The following is a 20,046-nucleotide window of genomic DNA, read 5'->3' as shown; positions in this document are numbered from 1 at the left end:
ATGCCCTGGGAAATCTCTCAGTCCTCCGCAAGCCAGAGAAGTTGGTCAGTCACCTGAGATCAGAAAATAAACACATGCATCTAGCACCGTGCTTTGGTTTCCACCACTGGACATGACCCAATAGGTCTGAGAGGTAGTAACCAGGCTGTAGTGGGTCTGTGTCTGCCTGATTTTTGTGGTTCTCAACACAACATTTGTCAAATTATAAAGGGATACGAGAGTAAGAGAACAAGAGGGGAGACCATGTAACGGGACGCATTAAATCTGGGCAGCCCGAGGCTTGGAGACGTTAGCTCGCTAGCCTCGTTAGCTTCCTCTTGTTCTTGTGCCTGGAAAAATCCAGTCTCCATATGATAAATCCTTTATATGTGAGCTGAGCACTCAAGAGAGAGGCAAGGGTGTGAGTCGGAAATCAGACCTGCTTTTCTTCAGGGTCACTGAAAGTTTCCGCTGGAAGTAGATGTGTGCGCCGTGTGCCACGTGTGCTGATGGCTCACACAGGGAGAGGTAACCACCTTGGTGTGTATTTCATGTTTAGTGCCAGAAATTACACGCACAGTGTCCGGGAACACAGTGGAGTATGCCCTGACCGATCTCGAGCCTGCCACCGAGTACACACTGAGGATCTTTGCAGAGAAAGGGCCCCAGAAGAGCTCAATCATCACCACCAAGTTCACAACAGGTACGAAGACGCCCACCCACAGCCTCCCTCTTAGACGGTCATGCTCTCCAAGCCTTCTTTCCTAAGTCAGATCCTTGCAATGTGATGATGTCAGCACCAGCTCAATTCACCAGCGCCCACTCAATCAGGACCTTAAGACACACACCATTTCCTTTTGAACTGAAATGACCTTATTCTCCCCACTGGACTAGGAAACAGTTTTAAGAGGATGGCCTTTTTAAGTGAAAAACCAGTCCCCGTTGGCCCTAAACCCAGTATTTAATGATCCATATTCTAGGCAGGGAAATATTTTTAAGAGAAAGATTTTATGGCACATTTTCCTGGATGTCCATTGGGTTTTATACATTGAGATCTTTTTACAAACTGCAGCAAATGGGGAAATACTCATCCTTTCAGCAGAGGTGAACACCAATATCTGCACTCATCTATCTGCTTACTGAGGAGCAAGGGGGTTAGGGATGATGTTCACAGCTCTGTCTTTCTCTGCAAATCCACCCAAGGCCAATCAAGAGTATGTTGGTCTCCAAAAAAAAAAAAAAAAGTATGTTGGGCTGAGGAAAACCTGGCCCTTCAGGTGAAACAAACCACAGAGAATTGTCTTTGGAGATCACATGACTCAATCTCCGCATTTACAGATGAAAGGTTCTGCGCAAGGTCATATAGGTCATATAGGAAAAGGACTTGAAGCCAGGCTTCCTGATAACCCAGCCAGGGATTTTTGTCCTAGAGTTGCTGACATACTTGATAACAGATGACTTATCTTCTGCAGACCTTGATTCTCCAAGAGACTTGACTGCCACTGAGGTTCAGTCAGAAACTGCCCTCCTCACCTGGAGACCCCCCCGGGCATCTGTCACCGGTTACCTATTGGTATATGAATCTGTGGATGGGACAGTCAAGGTATGTTGAAGTCTATAAACTCCCCGCTGCTGTTTGAAACCTGTACATGACCCTCAAAGGAGAGAAGAATTACCCTGGGGCTATTTCTCCATCCCAGCACAGCTAGGGAGCTGGAAAAAAAAAAAAAAAATTAATAGGGACTGGATGCCATGCCAGGTCTTCTGAATCATATGCTCCAGCCTCCCTGTCTCATTTTAACCAGACTCCAGTTTTGATAGCCTGCCAAGGTCAAGAACCACTGCTCACAAGACTGAAGGACATTTTAGGAGCTGGATTCGTGGTCCTTTAATGTTTTATTGAGCAGAAGCCAAGGGCCTCTTTAGCATCTTTGCCGTATATACACTATCTTGCAGATGGCATAGTTCCATTACGTATTGAAACATACGTCACCACATTCTTAGGACATCAACTGTGAATACTATTTACAGCAATTGTTATTTGTATTCTCTCCTCATTAACTTCTTTTCTTTTACTTTCTTTGAAATGACTTTAGCCCTTCCTTTCATACAAGTGAACTTGACCGCTAAACTTTATTTTCTGAACCCGTTACTGAATTTTTCATTTTAGTCATCACTCTTTACCTGTCCAAGATCTTTTACTTATTCCCTGCTCGTTCACCTTTCTCTAGCGTATGGTTTGTATTCCACGTATCATTATCTTCTCTTTATCTCTAAGAATATATGTTAACTGGTATTTTGTTTTACAACCTTCATAGTGTCTCTTCCAAATTCTTCTTCTATATTTTTTTTTCTCTGTCTGTGTCATTGCTATTGTTTGGTTTGGGTCTTTATCTTTCATTTTGGAGACTTCCACCCAATGTCTGATGATCCTTTTGTACTTGAGCCAAGAATGAAAACAGCTTATTGGGAGTTCTGATTGCAGACACAGGCCTTGTCAACTAATGGGGGTCACCATAGAGTGAGTAGGCAAGAACCCAGCTATTTTGTTGGGGGACTTCAAGTAGCAGTTCTGTAAGCCTTTTCTCTGGAGCTAACCCGCCTCCCTGGAGTTCTTCCAACCCCTTCAAAACAAGCTGCCAGGAGAGTAATCAGAGGAAGAGTCTGAGACCCTACTGTGTACATACCTTCACTTCTGTTTCCAGTGCATCCACCTGGTGGATTTGAATCCACAGTCTTCTTTCTGGTCAATGTCTCCAGAGAGTTAACCTCACTGTTTCATCTGGAGGGAAAGCCAGTCATCCACACCGTGGGGGGGGGGGGGGGGATTGGGGAGAGCTTGGAGTCTGTTCTTTATTTAAGCTTTTTAAACAAACTTCTGTCCACCCATGCCCCACACTGGCCTTCAAAGGCGTCTTTGCTTTCGTAAAAATTCCATTCCTGAACTTGCTGGGCTCAGCAGCACTCATCAACCAGCTTCTGACTGGCTCCACCCACTCAGTCAGTTATCCCCCAGCCTTCTGAGTTCTGCGCCCCCCGGGGTTGTCACTCCACGACTCCCTTCCCATCTCTCAAGATACTGTTGACATTGCATGCTTGTGTCTCATCTGTCATTCACTTCATCCTCATGGACTTGTACTTTCTATCCCTTTACTCTCATTGTAGCGGGTTCCAGAAGAAAGTAGAGCTAAACTGGCATGTCCAATCTGCCATGTTTAACTAGTGCATTGATTCACTAAAATGAGTGCATTGGATTGACCAATCTTGAAAGTCCCTTCCCAGCAGGCATTCTAGGACTGTGTTTACCTGAAGTCTTGAGCCTCATTTCAATCTACCCTGATTGCTTAGAAAAGGACTTTGCACAGCAGCCTAGAGAGCTGAGCCGTCACTGTATCCCCCAAGTAATTCAATGAACTCAGCTTTAGACTTGATCCTTCCCCAGGGACCAGACCTGGGGACCACATAAAGGTCACTGGTGTCAGCTTACTGACTTAACCTTTCTGCCTGTCCAATCCCCAAATCTGCATGTTTCACTCAAGAGAATCAACCTGGTGTAGGAGGAGAGTCATAGACAGGATGTTAGAAGACAGGAGATGAGACTAACGTCTGCCACCAACAAAATATGGAGTGAGAGCAAGTCCCTCAGCTTCTCTGAAAGTCAGCCCCCCACCCTTCATGGGAAGAATCAGGATAACCTCACCAGCCCAGCATGAAGATGCAAGAGAACCTTACAGGGTCCTGACATGACTCATTATTGTCTATGCCTTGTCGGCTGTGTTTGCAGGTTGCAGACAGCACTGTTGGGTTAGGTTTGCCAGCAGTGTAGGTTGGATTCCAATCCCAGACACCAAGACACCAAGGTCATCTGCTAAAAGGTGAAGTCACAGGCATTGGAAGCTAGAAAGAGAATTTGAAAAGGAGGAAAATCTGGAGAGCAGCCCAGTGAGCAATCACAAACTACAGGGGTAGTGAGAGGCATGCATGCCTCTCCTGGACATCTCTGTTCTAGGGTCAGCTTCAGCTTCCCGCCATGCCTGCCAAGCTCCTGCAATCACCCCTGACTCAAGAGAGCCCCAGAGTCACTGCAACAGGATCGTGTGGGAATCTTCTTAAATATGCACTTGGCAAAGCTCCACTTCTGGCCCTTAGGCGATGCGGCCCGTCTGAGATGGAGGCCAGGCATTGTTTTATTTTAAAGCTTCCCAGAGGACTGTGAAAAAGATCCATATTAGGGACATTGATATGACAGGTCTCAAAATCTAATCCTTTTGCCATTTGTGTGGTTCATCTTGTTACAAAGCTAAGCTTCTTGGTTCACATCATTCACTTGTTCAAAAACCTTTGGGGAATCCACGTTCCTTATGATAAACTTCAAATTCCACAGCTTGGCACTTAAGACCCTTTGTAACCTGGTTTTTGTCCACTTCTTCTACCACTCCACCACCTGAAACAAACTGTGGTCGAGGTAGGTCCTTACTTCTGCATATTATTTTAATGCCTCTCTTGGCCTCAGGACCTTTGCTCATACTTCACTCTCCCCATCTCTGATGTCCCAGAAGTGAGCATGGAGCCTGACACACAGTGAGACTCAGTGGATTCTTTTGAATGAAGAAATGAATGGATGAGTGAATGAATGCATATATCAGCTATACCCTGAGGGTTTATGTGACAAAAAAAAAAAAAAAAAAAAAAAAACTATTATATTCTTTCTTCTGCCCTTAGGAAGTCATTTTGGGTCCAGAAACCACCTCCTATAACCTGGCAGAGCTGAGCCCATCCACCCACTACACGGCCAAGATCCAAGCGTTGAATGGGCCCCTGAGGAGCAAGCTGGTCCAGACCAGCTTTACCACAAGTAAGGGACTCAGGGTGCAACAGGGCCTTGAGATGGAACTTTGTGAGACTAAGTCAAACCTCCACTTCTCCTCTGACTATGACTGAATTTTTCCATTAAAAGGCTCAATGCCTGCTACTACCTGAAAGGCCTAGGAATGTGGGTGCAGGAGGGCAAGGACCTCCCTTTCCCGAGGTGAACGGGAAGGAAAGCCAGTAGTGAGACATCTGGATACAAACCCCGTCTCCCCCATCGCTCTGGGTGATTTAGGCAAGTTACCACCATTCTGCAAGCCTCAGTTCCTTCATCTACAATGGGATCACGAGGATCCCTTCTTCACAAGGACCTTGTGCAGGTCCCTGGGTTGTATCTGAACTCCCAGCCGAGGGGGCAGGGCTCACTGTAAGCTGTGTCCCTTTTCTTCCCCTTCAGCATGTCAGCCTTTACAAAGTCTGTCCATGCTCAAAAGCAGAAACAGTCCTCCACCCAAGCTGGTAGAATAATCAGGGCCCAGGTTTCTGGCGGGAGAAGGAGAGGCTCCCAATGACTAAATGCTTATAGTATGAGTGAGACTCAGATCTCGGCTCAGGGGTCCCAGCCCAGGGAACCAGCCCTGCACCCTGCCACCGGGTGTCTTCTGCAGATGGCAAATGGCAAGGTTTCACAGGGAATTAAGAGGAAGCATGCATTTCTGAGAAAGGGAGGAGTTGGCTTTTGGAAAGCCCTGACCATGGGATACACAGAGTGCATCCCGGAGCTGCCTCCTGCCCTTCACCCTTCACTCAAGTCACTCTGCACACACCTGCCGAGGGAGGTGCAGAAGCAACAATCTCTCTTGCCAGACCTCACGCCAGGTGCTGGGAACACAAAAATATGAGTCTGCCCTAAAGATGCTCCCAGACGAGAGCCGGGAGGTAAATAAGGACACAGCTAATGGTACGGCCTCAGGAAAAGGGGTAGTACAAGGAGGAGGTCAGGTCAGATCAGAACCAACAGTTCTCTGTTCCGTCTGCTGAGCAGACCCCAAGATCATCCATTTCTATCAAGTTTTACCTTTCTTTTTTTTCTTTTTTTTTTTTGGTCACATTATTGCACTTGGAGATTCCCCAGACATTCTTGTTTGCTCCCTCTAAGATTCCCAAGCTCAGAGCAGTTAAATGACTTCTCCAGTGTCCTGAGGCAAAGGAGGGCAAGTTCGGGATGAGATTCCTTGTCTTTGGCTCCCAAATCCTCTGAAGAAGTTGGGATGCACTGTTATTAGATGCCCAGGAGAGCGTCCTGATCCACAGCACGCCTCCTACTGGTGCTAGAGACCCGGCCATCCTGCCAGGACCTAGGTCTGCACCAGGTGCTGCCTGGCTGCTCAAGGTAGATCAAGGTCAGCCTGATACACACTCATCACCGTGGTTTAGCTCTCCTCCCACTGAGCTCATCAGCCACTGCCATGAATATAAGAGACTGAGCTGGGTCCCTTATATCCCTAACTTCTAAAGCCTCATTGCACCCCTTCAAAATAGGCCTTATCCCCATCGTGCACACAAGAGAACAGAGCCTCAGAGAGAGTAAGTGCTGGTTCATAGGCATCTGGCCAATACACAGTGGAGCTGCAGTTTGAAAGCTCCTACCCCAATCCTCCTAGTCTAAGAGGTCACTCTTCCTTCTTCTCCCACAGTTGGACTCCTGTACCCATTCCCCAGGGACTGCTCCCAAGCAATGCTGAATGGAGACACAACCTCCGGCCTCTACACCATTTATCTGAATGGTGATAAGGCCCAGGCTCTGGAAGTCTACTGTGACATGACCTCCGATGGGGGTGGATGGATCGTGAGTATCCAGGGCTCTCAGGCATGGGGCATGGGGCAAGGGGGTGGAGGGCACAGTAGGGGTGGGGAGGGGAACAGGTCCTCCCCGTGCACTCAGACACACCCAGGATTTGAGGTTTTTGCAAGATAGTGCCTGTCACACAGAGATGCTCAGGAGCCATCTCTTAAACAAAGGAATGAGAAAGAAGCTGGGGATAAAAGCTAGGAGAAAATAATGTTCTTGTAATTTATCTGATTGATCCTCAGAAGACTCTGTGATGCGTAAAAATGACGGTTGTAGAGCCCATTATGTGGATTAATTAGCATTTGCTATCTAGCAGGCACTGTGCTAAGAGTTTTACATGAATTATTTCAGTCTCATTACTTTTCAAACTGGATAGTGGGGTTTTTTTTTGTAATTAATAAACTTAAAAAAATTATTTATTTGAGAGAGAGAGAAAGCCCAAGCGAGCATGAGCACGAGCAGGGAGGAGGGCAGAGGGAGGGAGAAGCAGAGGTCCCCGCTGAGCATGGAAGCCAGATGCAAGGCTCCATCCCAGGACCCTGAGTCAAAGACAGATGCTCAACCGCTGAGCCATCCAGGGGCCCCTGGGTGGTACTTTTAATCCCTGTTTTTCACGTGGAGGTGGCCTGCCCAGAGTTACACAGACAAAGCCGGGGACTGGTCTGATGTTCTTCCTCTCAAAAAGATGCCTTCTCTCTCTTGCAGTAGCTAAAGCGCACCCTGATGCACTGGTTATGTTACAGGTGTTCCTGAGGCGCAAGAACGGACGTGAGGATTTCTATCGCAACTGGAAAGCCTACGCTGCTGGGTTCGGGGACCGCAGAGAAGAATTCTGGCTTGGTAACGCAGCCCTGCATGTTTGCGTCCCTGATGCCCATTTCTGCCCTCCTTGTCATTGTTCCTAACCCACAGCGCCCCATAGGAGAGAGAGAGACCAGGAGGGAACAATAGTTATGGTAGTAGACACGGAATATCAGCTCTTCCATGGAAAAGACTCTAAATTCTTTAGGTCATTAAAAATAAAAACCTGGTACTGGGCGAGCCAACAACCAGACTGAGTCTAGCCTGAAGTCATTCACTGAACCACTTATAGACTCATCCTCACTGATGTTATTAACTGTTTTCGTTCTGGGCTCCAGGTGTTGAGATGGGCCTTATAGCCATAACCTTGAGCCTCGTAGCACCTGTGCAAGGTACAAAATTCCCATCTTGCACATGGGAAAAGAGGGATGAAGTCCCATACCCATAGGAATCTAGCCAATAAACAGTGGAGCTGCAACTTGAAATCTCCCCAAACAACACTTCAGTGCCATCATCCACCCACCCATCCACCCATCCACCCACCCATCCATCCATCCATCCATCCACCCATCCATCCATCCACCCATCCATCCATTCATCCACCCACCCATCCATCCATCCACCCACCCACCCATCCACCCATCCATCCACCCATCCATCCACTCATCCGTCCACCCATCCATCCACCCACCCATCCATCCATCTATCCATGCATCTAGTACTTTTTCAACAATCTCTCTGCAAGGAGCACTGTTCTGTGTTCTGGTACCTGGGCCGGGGAATGTCCACCCGGTTAGCATCCACTGCCTCTCTCTTGCAAGAAGCTTTGGAGGTTAAAAGGTGCTTTCTCCACCTTATTTCCTTTGATCTTCACAATGCCCTAGGAGGCTAGCAGGGCAAGGGTGTCAACCTGATTCTACCTGAGGCTCAGAAGCACCCTATATTTTATCTGCTGTTATGCCATCGAGGAGCAGACCAAAGTGCAAAGCCTAGGTCTATGTGAGAAGGACCTCTTTTTATAGCCCAACTGCTGCTCCTATAGGGTGGATGGAATAGAAACAATAGCCTCAGTCACTTGGGTTTCTTCTGTAACCCTTGCCTGTCCTCCCCAGGGCTGGACAATCTACACAAAATCACAGCCCAAGGGCAGTACGAGCTCCGGGTAGACCTGCGGGACCACGGGAAGACAGCCTACGCCGTCTATGACAGGTTCAGCGTGGGGGATGCCAAGACTCGCTACAAGCTGAAGGTGGAGGGGTACAGCGGAACTGCAGGTACGGGATAGCACACTCCGGGCCTCTGAAACCCCAAAAGCCTTCCTTGTGTTTTAACTAATTCCTCCCCCCTTGTTTCCTTGATCAATCCATTGACTTATCAGATCAACAAATAAATGAATCCTTATGAAATCCTTATCCAGAACCGCAACTAAACAGATCTGGGTAGATTTTGGTCACCAAAACACAGAGTTGGGTTGGGAATCAGAAAAATATATCTTTCTCTCACCCATTTTTAGGTATCAACTTTAGATGGATGAGCAGTCTCTTGGGGGCCTGAATACTCACCTAATCCAGTGCATCTAAGTTTATTTATTTAAATTTATTGTGTACCTCTGACCCCCAGGGATCCTGTTAATGTGTGGGTGCAGACACACCAAGATTCTGCACTTCTTACAGGTTCCCAGGCGATGCCACTGTTGGGGATGTTGCTAGTCTATGGACCACACTTTGAGTAGCAGACAGTCCACTCCATCACCCACCCACTTGCATCTTTTCAAAGACATCCCTGCCACATGGTCATCCAGCCTTAACCCACATACCCCCGACGATCAGAAGCTCACTCCCTTCCAAGGGCCCTCGCGGTCCTTGTGTGATACACAACGTAGCTCAGATCTTGCAGATGTCATTGACCTGCAGTGCCTTTGTGTGCTTTTCTGGCTTCACCATAGAGGAGAAATTAATAAGGAAGCCACATGCATTCAGGCCTATGAGGTAGCATCTCCTTGTTGGGAATATTCCACTAGCGTTATCCCCTTCCAATTCTCACAGACACTGTTCCAGGAAGATGGTGCTAGAACACACATGAGGAAACTGAGACCCAGAAAAGTTGAATGAGTTGCCCAAGGTGGACACAGGGGGAGGCAGACAGGCAGGAGATAGATGTGCTTGGTATCGAGGAGGGACCAGGTCTGACGGTATGACCACCCAACCCCACCCCCACCACCCTTACCTGCTTTGGGGTGCGCCCAGTTACGTCTATGCAAAGAGAAAAGACAGAAGCTATGGCACTTCTCTAACCTCTCTGAGCCCCGAGTCTCCAGATAAAGATTTGCTGAAAGCCAGGCTCAGTCTAAGGAGAGACCGGGCTCTTTTGAGACCAGTGTGCTGGTAGTGAAGAGAGAGACCCAAGAGCCAAAATTGTTTACATTCTTGCATCCCTCAAAGAATTCTGACATTTTATTACCTGGCAATAAATATCTCTTTGAGCGAAGTGGCTTCGGGCAAGAAGGATATCCTTATGGGAAGGAAGCAAAGCCTCTGCTCAGCAGGAATGCGACCTCCACCCCCCTCTCTGCATTTATTTCCCAAGCCCCTTCACAAAGGGAGCCCTGGTAAAGCTGCATCCTCTGGTGGCAGCTGGCTCTCCACAGGAGGGCATCTTGTTTCATCCTTACTTACCTGCTCCTGGTCGCTTCCTCGGTGAAAAGGCAATGAGGCCCTTTGTACCTTGCTTCAAAATGTCAGTCCTGCCTTTGGCTCTCTGAGCGCCAGCGTGTAAAGGAATGCAAAAGCCATGATAAAAGTAACAAGAATCACAGCTACCATGCACACCACTCTACCTTCATACCCCTTGAGGGTCCCAACAGGACCCTGAGCTGGATAGAACCAATGTGCTAGCTCCATTTTCTAGAACTCGGAGGCTCAACAGGAGGCCTGACGTGTGCAAGGGGACACTAGGGAGTGAAAGCTGGACCCTCCAAAGCCACCCACAAGCCTCTGTCTACCCCCATGATGCTGCTTCTAGCAGAAATCAGTCCTTGGGGGGCACGCCTATGGCCCTTCCAGTCCCGTGTTTGATACTAATTCTGGGTCCAAAGTTCGAGGCCAGCCACCCCAGGATCTTTCAGTTGCCACCCTGGTCCTGCCCTTCTAAGCCCACAAGGAAACCCCAGCTGGGATTCCTCAGATCCATATTTCCTCACTACAGGTGACTCCATGGCTTACCACAATGGCAGATCCTTCTCTACCTTCGACAAGGACACGGACTCAGCCATCACCAACTGTGCCCTATCCTATAAGGGGGCTTTCTGGTACAAGAACTGTCACCGTGTCAACCTGATGGGGAGATATGGGGACAACAACCACAGTCAGGTGAGCGAACTTTCAGAGTCCGGGGCAGGGCCTGGGAAGCTGGTTGTGGGTGACAGGCAGGCACCCCAGCCCCTGGGTCCTGGCCGAGACTTGGGGGCAGCCACTTCTGGGACATGGTGGCACATCTATTCCCAGAAAGGAGGAACCTCGTAGACACTGCAAGTCAGGTAAAATCCTAGAAACAGCACATGATAACACATGAAGATCCCGGGGAAACCCCTAGTCATGTGGATCCCAAACACAGGAAGCTCTCCTCAGGTAAAACTCGGGTCTGAACTCCAGAAGGAAAAGTAGATAAAAGTGGAGGCCGTCTAGGTGAAGTGGGGGCAAGAGTGGGGTGTTTTTTCCACTTTATTGTGTTGCCCCCAGGACGCGTCCACTCTAGCATTATGGTACCACTTTTCTTTCCTCATCCCCTACCACCAGAGTGATACAAAGTCCTTCTGGAAAAAGTGAGCAAACATAAACGCGTGCCCAAAAAGAAACTTCTTTTTCCAACCTCCTCCCATCCAATATGGGAAGAAGAACAAACTGACATAAAAAGGGGTGTCAGGAGTCCTGTCCCAGCTCTGGCTCTGCCCTGGCAGCTGTGACTCCATGAAGTCACTTTCCCTCTCCGGCCTCAGGCTGCAGCATAGGACGAGGAGGGCTTGCTTGCAGCTCTGCACCTCCGTCTGAGGGAAGACCGAGGGCGGAGGAAGTCAGCATAGGGACCAAGCAGTCAGGCTGCAGTACTTCCCCCAAACTGAGTAGTTACAGGCACATTTGCTCCTGGGGTGCACCAGCCATTCTCCAATCCCACCTCCCCGTCAGACTCTGAGACTACCTGAGATCAATGATTGCCAAAAAGAAAATGGAATCATATAAAATGTCTTTATTTTTGTGCATTTTACCAGCCATTAACTCCTCCATGTCCCTTCACAGCCCAACTCAACTTAGGGAGGAGAGGGGTCAGAGAATGAGGTGGTGGCCTCATAGGAGCATTCCTGGAAGTAGACCTCCCTCCTCTGGTGGGGCAACGGGCCTTGTGAGTTTTGATGGGGAGACTCTACCATCTGTAGACTCTGTGGAAGAGTCAAATGTGGAATTGAGGGGCCCAGACACAAATATAATCTTTTCTTGAGCAAAAGAAATAAATAAAATAAAATAAATAAAATAAAATAAAATAAATAAAATAAAATAAAATAAAATAATAAGTAAAAATCTTTGGCCAAGTTTCCAAGGATATTTTTCCCTACTGAAGATGAGAGAAGTCATACTTGGCACCTAAAATGTGCCCAGCACTATGATTGCTCCTTTACAAACTCATTTCATCCTCATAGTATCCTTTCTAGGTTGGCCCTATCAGACCCTAAGCAGGGGAGGGAGAAGGTGGTGAAACTGAGCCCCAGAAAGGTTTGTAAAGAAATGCAAAAAGGAACAATGGGGGGAAAAAAAAAGTAACAATGGGCACAGCTTGTTCAAGACCATTTATGTCTCAAGTAAGAGCCTTAAGATTTAACTCCATCTATCAGGTTGTAAGATTTGTGTCCCCCCTAGGTTTTTCCTGCTACTCCGGAGAAACCTTTATTAAAACACTCCACAGGAGTGAATTAGAGACTCCCCTGCACATAGCTAGTCAATCCTGTAACTTCCAATCGTGACCTGAATTCCCCCCGCGCCTACTCCTACCAATGGCAAGTTCCATGGGCCACCATTTTGTCTCATGACGGCAGCTCAATGCAAATGCGGGTGGCTTCTGACTGAAATTTAAAACATGGACTCGGATTTGGGCCGCTCCTTTGCAACTTTTCACGGCCCAGATCCATAGAGATGCAAGAGACAGCTGTGAACTAACAAATGGTCGGGTTGAAACAGAGCTCCCTTTGTTCCCAACAACTAAGCGGCAACAGTCAGTGAGCACCTGGACTAGTGGAAACCAATCTGGAGGTCTTCTCTTTTTTACAGGGCGTTAACTGGTTCCACTGGAAGGGCCACGAATATTCAATCCAGTTTGCTGAGATGAAGTTGAGGCCCAGCAACTTCCGAAATCTCGAAGGCAGGCGCAAACGGGCGTAAATTCCAGGAACAATTACTGGGTGGGAGAGGAGTAGGGCCCAGAGAAAGAAGCAAATTTTACCAAAGTCTCAATACAACCCGTCCAACCATCAAGCCACACCGGGTATTTGGCAGGAGTTAAAGCTGACCTTGGATCACCGGGGCCAATGGCAGGAGCAATGGCCTCACCTCCTCTGCGAGTACTTCCTTCGCACCAAAGACAACAGTCTCCACAGGTGTCTGTTTTGTTGTTTGAATCAGCAAAATCTTCCAGTGGCGACGTCACGGTGGTTGTCCTTCTCTTGGGTGGCTCTGGGAATAGGAGAGGGGTAGGCTGTACAGTGGTAGTTTGTGTTAGAACCAGCTGTATTTTACACAAAACTGTATAATTATCATTATTTTTGTTCGCAGTGATTTGGTGTGTGTCATGGGAGGCCGTCCCCCAGTTTTTTTTTTTTTTTTTACAGTTCATGCAACAAAAACCAGAAAAGCAATACTGTTTCGATTTTAAGGATATGATTAATATTATTAATATAATAATAATGATGATGAAAACTAAGAATTTTTAAAGAGATCTTCCTTTCCAAAACACATCTGGACAGTACCTGATTGTATTTTTTTTTTTTTAATAAAAGCACAAGTACTTTTAAATTCGGCTGTTGTTTTGCCTTTCATTGTTGATGCTAAATTCCACCAGAGTCAATGTATTTGAACAGAGGAGAGGAATGCTGGAAAGGAAGGTGAGGAGGATGGGAGGGGAAGGAGGGGGGAGGGCTACAGGCTGGGAAAGAAGAAAGCACTTTTTTGAACAAAGTTGAACGAAGTTGGGGAAAGGTTACCACTTCAGATTCGGCTTCTTGTTCAATGGTTTCAAGACTAAGAGTTTGTCGTTTCCTTCTTTTTTTTTTTTTTTTTTTTTTTTTTTACCTTTACTTATTCATTCATGAGAGAGACACAGAGAGAGGCAGAGACACAGGCAGAGGGAGAAGCAGGCTCCATGCAGGAGGCCCGATGTGGGACTCGATCCCAGGACCCCAGGATCACACCCTGAGCTGAAGGCAGTTGCTCAACCGCTGAGCCCCCCAGGTGTCCCAAGAGTTTGTTGTTTCAAAGATGCTTTTACATCCGTCCTCTAACGTAACCTCCTGGAAATTCCATGATGGAGATGAGGAGATGATAATCCAGCAGGGATTAATATGCCCAGAGGCAGACTGCCTGAGTTCAAATCTTGGTTCCACCAACTCCTAATTCGCTGACCTTTCTGTGCCTCAGTTTCCTAATCAGTAAAGTGGGGGATACTCACAGTTCTTAACTTCATAGCATTGCTTCAAAGAAAAAAAAAAAAAACCCATCCAGATGCGGCCCTTAACATGGTGCCGGGGGTGGAGCAGGTGCCAGCAGGTGTTAGCTGTCTCTACTATCACTTTGTCGGTGACAGATTGGGGTTGACAAAGGTGCAATGACTTGCCCTGGGCCACCCCCCACCCCCAGTTAATCCTAGAGCTAGGATTTCGACTCCGGTCTCTGACCCCAGTATTCTCACTGTCCCTCGGGATATGATGAAAAGCCCCCCTTCCCCGAGGAAACGTGTGTGTGCTGTGAGCTATGATCAAGGGCGGGGAGGTCCAGTGGATGCCTCCGACAACCCCGAGGTCATAGAGCCAGAAGGAGTGTGTGTCAGGGGTATCTCCGTGTCCCGGCCTCAGAGCCCCCGGTGTCCCCAGCCTCGGCCTGAATGCCTCTGGCGGGGCGGGAACCCCCCCAAGCATAGCACATCTGTTTGTACCCAGGGGACACGGCATAGCGGGCTGGGACACCACAGGACACGGCATAGCAGACTGGGACCCCACAGGACACGGCATAGCGGGCTGGGGCCCCAAAGCACACGGCATAGTGAGCTGGGACCCCACAGGACACGTTCGTCTTTGCGAGCAGGGTGGGGGCTGGGGGGCGGGAGGAGCAACCCCCAGCTGATCCTCAGAGATTTTCAGCAAATGGACTGATTTAATGGAAACGTTTGGGCTGATAGGCCTCATTCAAATGGAATGTGATGGCTCAGATGTGAGGACGAGAAGAATTTATGGCTCGGGCCGGATCCTTTGCTGCCGAGTTTATCTTGCTTTAATAAATGCTGTCACGTTATATACACAGTTGGCTGCCCCAGATCACAAGACTCGCTGCCTGCAGTTGGGCCATAGCAACCCCGGCCGCGCTGTGTCAACCCGACCACGGGCGCCTGCAGCCACCGAGCCCCCAGCCGGAAGCCCGGGCCGCCCGGCCCCTCCAGCGAGACCAGGGGCACCAACGTACTGGCCCCGAGCCACAGCGGCGTGTGGTTCTGGTTGGTGCAGGAGCCCCACGGGGGGTCGTGGGTGCCCCCCCCACCGGGGCTGGGCAGGCAGGAGGTCCAGGAGCCACAGCGGCGTGCAGTTCTGGTTGGTGCAGGAGCCCCAGCAGGCGGGAGGCCTTGACGGGCCCTGGGGGGGTCGTGGGTGCCCCCCACCCAGAGCTGGGCAGGCAGGAGGGCCCGAGCCAAGCCGCTCAGGGCTGTGCAGCTGGGTTCAAGGGGCCCCCATGGCACGAGCTCGCCGGTCCTCAAACGGTCCTTCTGTCGGCGACTCTGGCTTCGTCCAAGCAAGCTCCAGCACCCCGAGGGCTCCTGAACGGCCTCCTCCACTTCGGCCTCCCTGGAAGCTCTGGGCCGAGGACGGACACGGGGAGTCTGGCCTGCCCTTTGCCCTGCCTCCAACCCCCCTTGTCCCCTTGTCCCCGCTTGGCCCTTTCAGGGCCAGCCTCCGCGTGTTGTACCGCACCCTCAAGTCTTGGGCTAGCCACCCAGGTGGAAAGTGCTAGAACACTGCAGGCGGGGCGCTGGGGAGCTGAGGGGTCGGGGCACTGACCTCGCGGCCCCTCCTCCAGGCGTCAGGGCGGCTGACAGTCGCCCTCCCGGCAGAGGCACAGCGCCTGGCCGGTGTCGGGCACGCGGCCCCTGCAATGAGCCTCCAGGCCCAAGGGTGATTCCGCACCGTGGCTGCTGCCACCCTGGGACCTACGCCGGCCCCTTGGGACCCAGTCCCCCAGCCTCTGCCTCTCCCGGGGCTCCTGGCACCACGGCTGCAGCCGCCTGCTTGCCGCTCCCCATGAGTTCCCTCCCTCCACGGAAGCCACAGGGGACCTCTGTCTCCTCCCGTGGAAGCCAGGGCACGTAACTGGAACTTTGCCCATTTGATACCCCAGCGGGACTTTCCGCCTCGAGCGAGGAATGCAAATCAAGGAGCCTATGAGGCTGGCTCCCCCCACCCCAACCACAGGGTCTGCCCACACCTCCCCATCCTTCAGGGGATCCCACCTTGTCCCTTTCTCCATCTGCCCCTCCGGCGCCATCCTTCTTCCCGACCACGTCTTGGCAACTCCAAGCGTGGGGTGGGGGCGCCCGGTGGGCTGTGCTGATTGCCTCTCTTCTCCCAACATCCTCTTTTCCCTTTCCATTTAGAAGTCAGTACTGAACATCCCCCGGATGCCCAGCGCGAAGTGAACAAAATGACCACAGGCCCTGGCCTCGTGCAGCTTCCATGCCCGGGGGAGGCTGGCAACGGCCGCTGCGTCACACAAGCAAACAGAGGGTAGGCTCTGGAAGCAAGTCCGAGACACTGAGAATATCTAACGAGGACCCGACCCTGACCGGGAAGGCTTCCCTGAGCAAGGGCATCTGAATCGTGGCCCAAATAATAAGTGGGCACTAACCAGTGAAGAAGGCAGGGGAAGCAGGGGCAGAGCAACTCTAGAGGCCCTGAGGTCAGGCTGTGCGGAAAGCAAGCCAGGAATCTGGTCCTGGGGGTTCCTTTGGTCCAGGATCAGGATTCTGATCTTCTTTCTAAGTGCAATGGGAAGCTGCTAAGGAATTTGAAGCGGGGCAGGATTATGCTCATAGCTTTTCTTTAAACCATCTTTTTGTTGCAGCTTGCAAGACGAGAGGTGCCGAAGGGGCCCAGGGGAAAGGTGATGGGGTTCGATGGGGTTTGATGGTGTCGTGGAGATGGGGCATATGGTTCTGGGAGACGTTTAGAGGGAAGACCCCATAGGACTTGGGGTCCCACAGAGCTGCTCCAGGTCCACGTCCTAGTTCCTGAACTGCTCCCAGTTCCTGCACAGGGTGTCTTCTAGACGCAGCTCCGTTGTCTCATTAGGGGTGTGCAGGGCTAGAGTCAAAGCCTCCTGAGCCCCAGGAACCAGGAGGGCTTCAGGGTCTCAGAGTACTAGGCATCGCTCCTCGGACTTTAGGGGGGGGTGTTCCGGGGGGTTCCCTGGAGGTTACTGTGGTGAGAATGGGATCAATGCCAAGGCGAGGCTGTGGGCAGAATGGGAAGGGTGAAGGCGGAGGCGGGCGTTGCCCCGAAGGCCTTGGGTCCTGAGTGCAGCCGAGAGTTTAGGGCAAGAGTGACAGAGTCAGCATTGCCCTTTAGAAGACTCCCTCCCAGACTAGAAAGGCATTTGCTCCTGCTGCGCGTCCTAAGGCCTCAGTGGGGTGCTGGACGCCCGCACAGGCGCCCCCTCCACCCCCGCCCTCGCCAGGATTTCGGGCGGGTGTGGCCTCCTAGTGGCCAGCAGAGGGCTCACTCCTGGTCCTCCTGCCTCCACCGCCTGCCCCACAAAGTGAATTTAAAGCTCAGGAAGGAAGCAGGCAAGGGCTCTTCTCTGGAGCATCACTCCAACCTCAGCACGACAGGAAAATAGATGTCAGTGTGTTACAGAAACACACACACACACACACAGAGTCACAGGGAGCAGCTCCCGCAGTAGCCGGTACTTTTGCAGCAGCAGGGAAAGGAACTGAGCAGTGAAATGACTTCTCTGAGGTTCACCTGACCTTGAAGGGCCAGACCTAGGACTGCGGCCTTGGCCTTCCGACTAGGCCAAGCGCCTCGGGAGCATCTATCGCACACTTACTCCTTTATCCAATATTCTTCCGCTCGGCACGCGAGGAACACCTGCCGCAAGCCAGTGCCCTCCGAACCCTTCGGAGTTTGCAAAGCCAACGTGGTCCTGACTTCTTTGAAGTAATCACCTTCGCAGTCGGAGCTGAGCTTGAATCTCGCCGTCCGATTATTCGATGATCTCGGTCCAGTCGCTGAATTTTTCTGCGCATCCTTAAAATTAGGGTGAAGAAGATATACGCCGATGAGAAGCTGTGATGATCTGAAGGAGGAAAATGGACAGCACGTGGCCTGGAGAAGATGCCCACCCTACCTGCCCCCACCCCCCAACCCCAAAGCTGAGAGGCCCTGGTCCCAAGCCGAGCATCAGGGTAAGATCCTCAAGTCGCCAGCAGATGGCAGTCCCCTCCGGCTTTAGGAGGGGCACCCAAAGAGGTGCTCCTAGGGATGTGTTCACGTGGCTGGGGACCCAGGGAGTCACCTTCTCTGCCTTCACCCCCATCCTCTGCTCCATGAGAGGCTCGAACCCTGCCCAGGGACCGCAGGGCACGGCAGGCCATCCCTTCTGTTCTTGTCTCGCCCTCGACGGCCCCAAACCTTAGGTCGACACTGCAGACCCTCTTGCTTATATATCCCCTGGCACATGTGCACCGGGGAGGGGGGACAGGGAGGCTTCTGGCCCACGGGTGACCGGCCCCCACGCAGAGTCTGAGGGCCCAGCCCCTCCTCCGGCTCAGTGGCCGTGCGCTCTCCTCACTAACCTGCGTGCCCTCACTAACCCCTCATTGTTGGGGGTGACGGACCAGCCCACACAATTTCCACCCTCCTCTGCTGGCTCCCCTGACTTGTCCCCGGCGCCTCAGCCCCCCACTTCGTCGTGCCCACCGCCTAACCCTCCAGCACAGAGTGAGGCCCTTCTGGAAATGGGAACTGGTTCCGGCTGTCGTTGCTACTGTTTTTACTTTCTCCTCTCCTCACAAGCCTGGCTGGGATGGTGATCCCGCTGGGTGACCCCGAGCAGCTGGGGCATGGGGACCGTAACCAAGGGCCCTGGGTCCGCAGGGCCTGGCTCCCTGAATCGGCCCATCCCTCCACAGAGGTGTAGAGCCGTCTGCCCAAACTGCTGAGTCCCATCACCTCGTTCCCTCCGAGCTTGCCTTCTGGCTTCCAGCAAAGCCCGAGACGATACAGCGGCCTTGGGAGCCCTGGGTGCTCTGTCCCGTGATACCTCCCTGAACGCACCCCCGTCTGGTGGCCTTCGAGGAGCTCGGGCCCGCCCGCGGTTCTTCGAACCCAGCGCTCTCCCGCTTCGGAACCTTCCCCTGGAATGCTCTTGCCCCCAAACATGTCACAGCCGCGTTCTCACTTCCTTCGGGCAACCTCCCAAAGCCGTCTGCTCCGTGAGACCCTCCCTCAGCACCCCACGCCAACACACGCAGGTGCACCCCACACGCGCAAGTCTGTGCCCCAGCACGCACGCCTCCCGTCCCCTGTACTCTTCTTCTCTCCACGGCACATCTTCCCACCTGACTTGGTGGGTGTGACTTCTAGAAATGAAGCTTCGTGACAACGGAGCCTTCCTATGTGTTTGCCCCTGCTGTACCTCCAGCACCTAGAAGAGAGCCCTTCTAAGGTTTCCTGGTCCTTCCGTCTTAACCGAATGTGTCAACGTGCTAGGAAGACTGGCAAACAGGCCTTATCCGCCTCGCCTTCTTTTCTGTTTAACTCGTGGAGCATCAACTCTGCCCCTAGATATCATCATTGTAAGCGGAAATAAGCTCAGAGCAGCGATTTTTCCCAGAACGGTCATGCAACCGGTATGGATTCCAATTCGGTTCCTGCTCACCCACATCACTTGTCCTGTGGTTTAAAGAAACAGCAGGAGAACTGCTCTATCCAGAGTCCCGGGCAGCAGCCTCTCCTCGGGAGGGAGAGGCTGTGGGCTGAGATTGGGAGAAATCCAGCAGGATAGTTAGAGGCAAAACACCATAAATATCAGTCATCTCAAAGGCAGAGCATGGTGTGTCTCCAACCAAAGTCACTCGTCCAGGGACTTTCCACACATGTGGTCACTTGGAGAGAATCCTCCCAACGCTGGACAGAGGCTGTTCCACGCCACCACGCTGAGAACCATCATTTCTCAAGGGTTGATGGGAAGTGAGTGAAATTAGTGACCTATCAAGCCTTTTATTTTCATGAATTAACTTAAAAAAATCTACTGAAATAATAGGGAGAGAGACAGACACGGAGGGAAAAGGGGAAAGAG

General features: G+C 51.2%; 1 protein-coding gene across 18 annotated transcripts in view; it reads left to right on the top strand.

Moving 5' to 3' along the window:
- The window catches only part of TNC (tenascin C), a 92,217-nt gene extending 78,720 nt beyond the window's left edge, over positions 1-13,497 (top strand). For all 18 annotated transcript variants that reach the window (XM_025432172.3, XM_035696776.2, XM_025432175.3 and 15 more), the window contains 8 exons: positions 539-682; positions 1,452-1,582; positions 4,702-4,834; positions 6,486-6,637; positions 7,384-7,480; positions 8,554-8,715; positions 10,646-10,809; positions 12,757-13,497. In XM_025432172.3, the coding sequence (XP_025287957.1) occupies positions 539-682; positions 1,452-1,582; positions 4,702-4,834; positions 6,486-6,637; positions 7,384-7,480; positions 8,554-8,715; positions 10,646-10,809; positions 12,757-12,867 (1,094 nt within the window). In that variant the 3' untranslated portion in view covers positions 12,868-13,497. The remainder of the gene's footprint in view (positions 1-538; positions 683-1,451; positions 1,583-4,701; positions 4,835-6,485; positions 6,638-7,383; positions 7,481-8,553; positions 8,716-10,645; positions 10,810-12,756) is intronic.
- The last annotated feature ends 6,549 nt before the right edge of the window (positions 13,498-20,046 follow it).

Source organism: Canis lupus, chromosome 11 (genome assembly GCF_003254725.2).
Source record: "Canis lupus dingo isolate Sandy chromosome 11, ASM325472v2, whole genome shotgun sequence".
NCBI classification, from domain to species: Eukaryota; Metazoa; Chordata; class Mammalia; order Carnivora; family Canidae; genus Canis; species Canis lupus.
The sequence above is the reverse complement of the archived record's forward strand: the minus strand, read 5'-3'. Positions and strand labels throughout refer to the sequence as shown.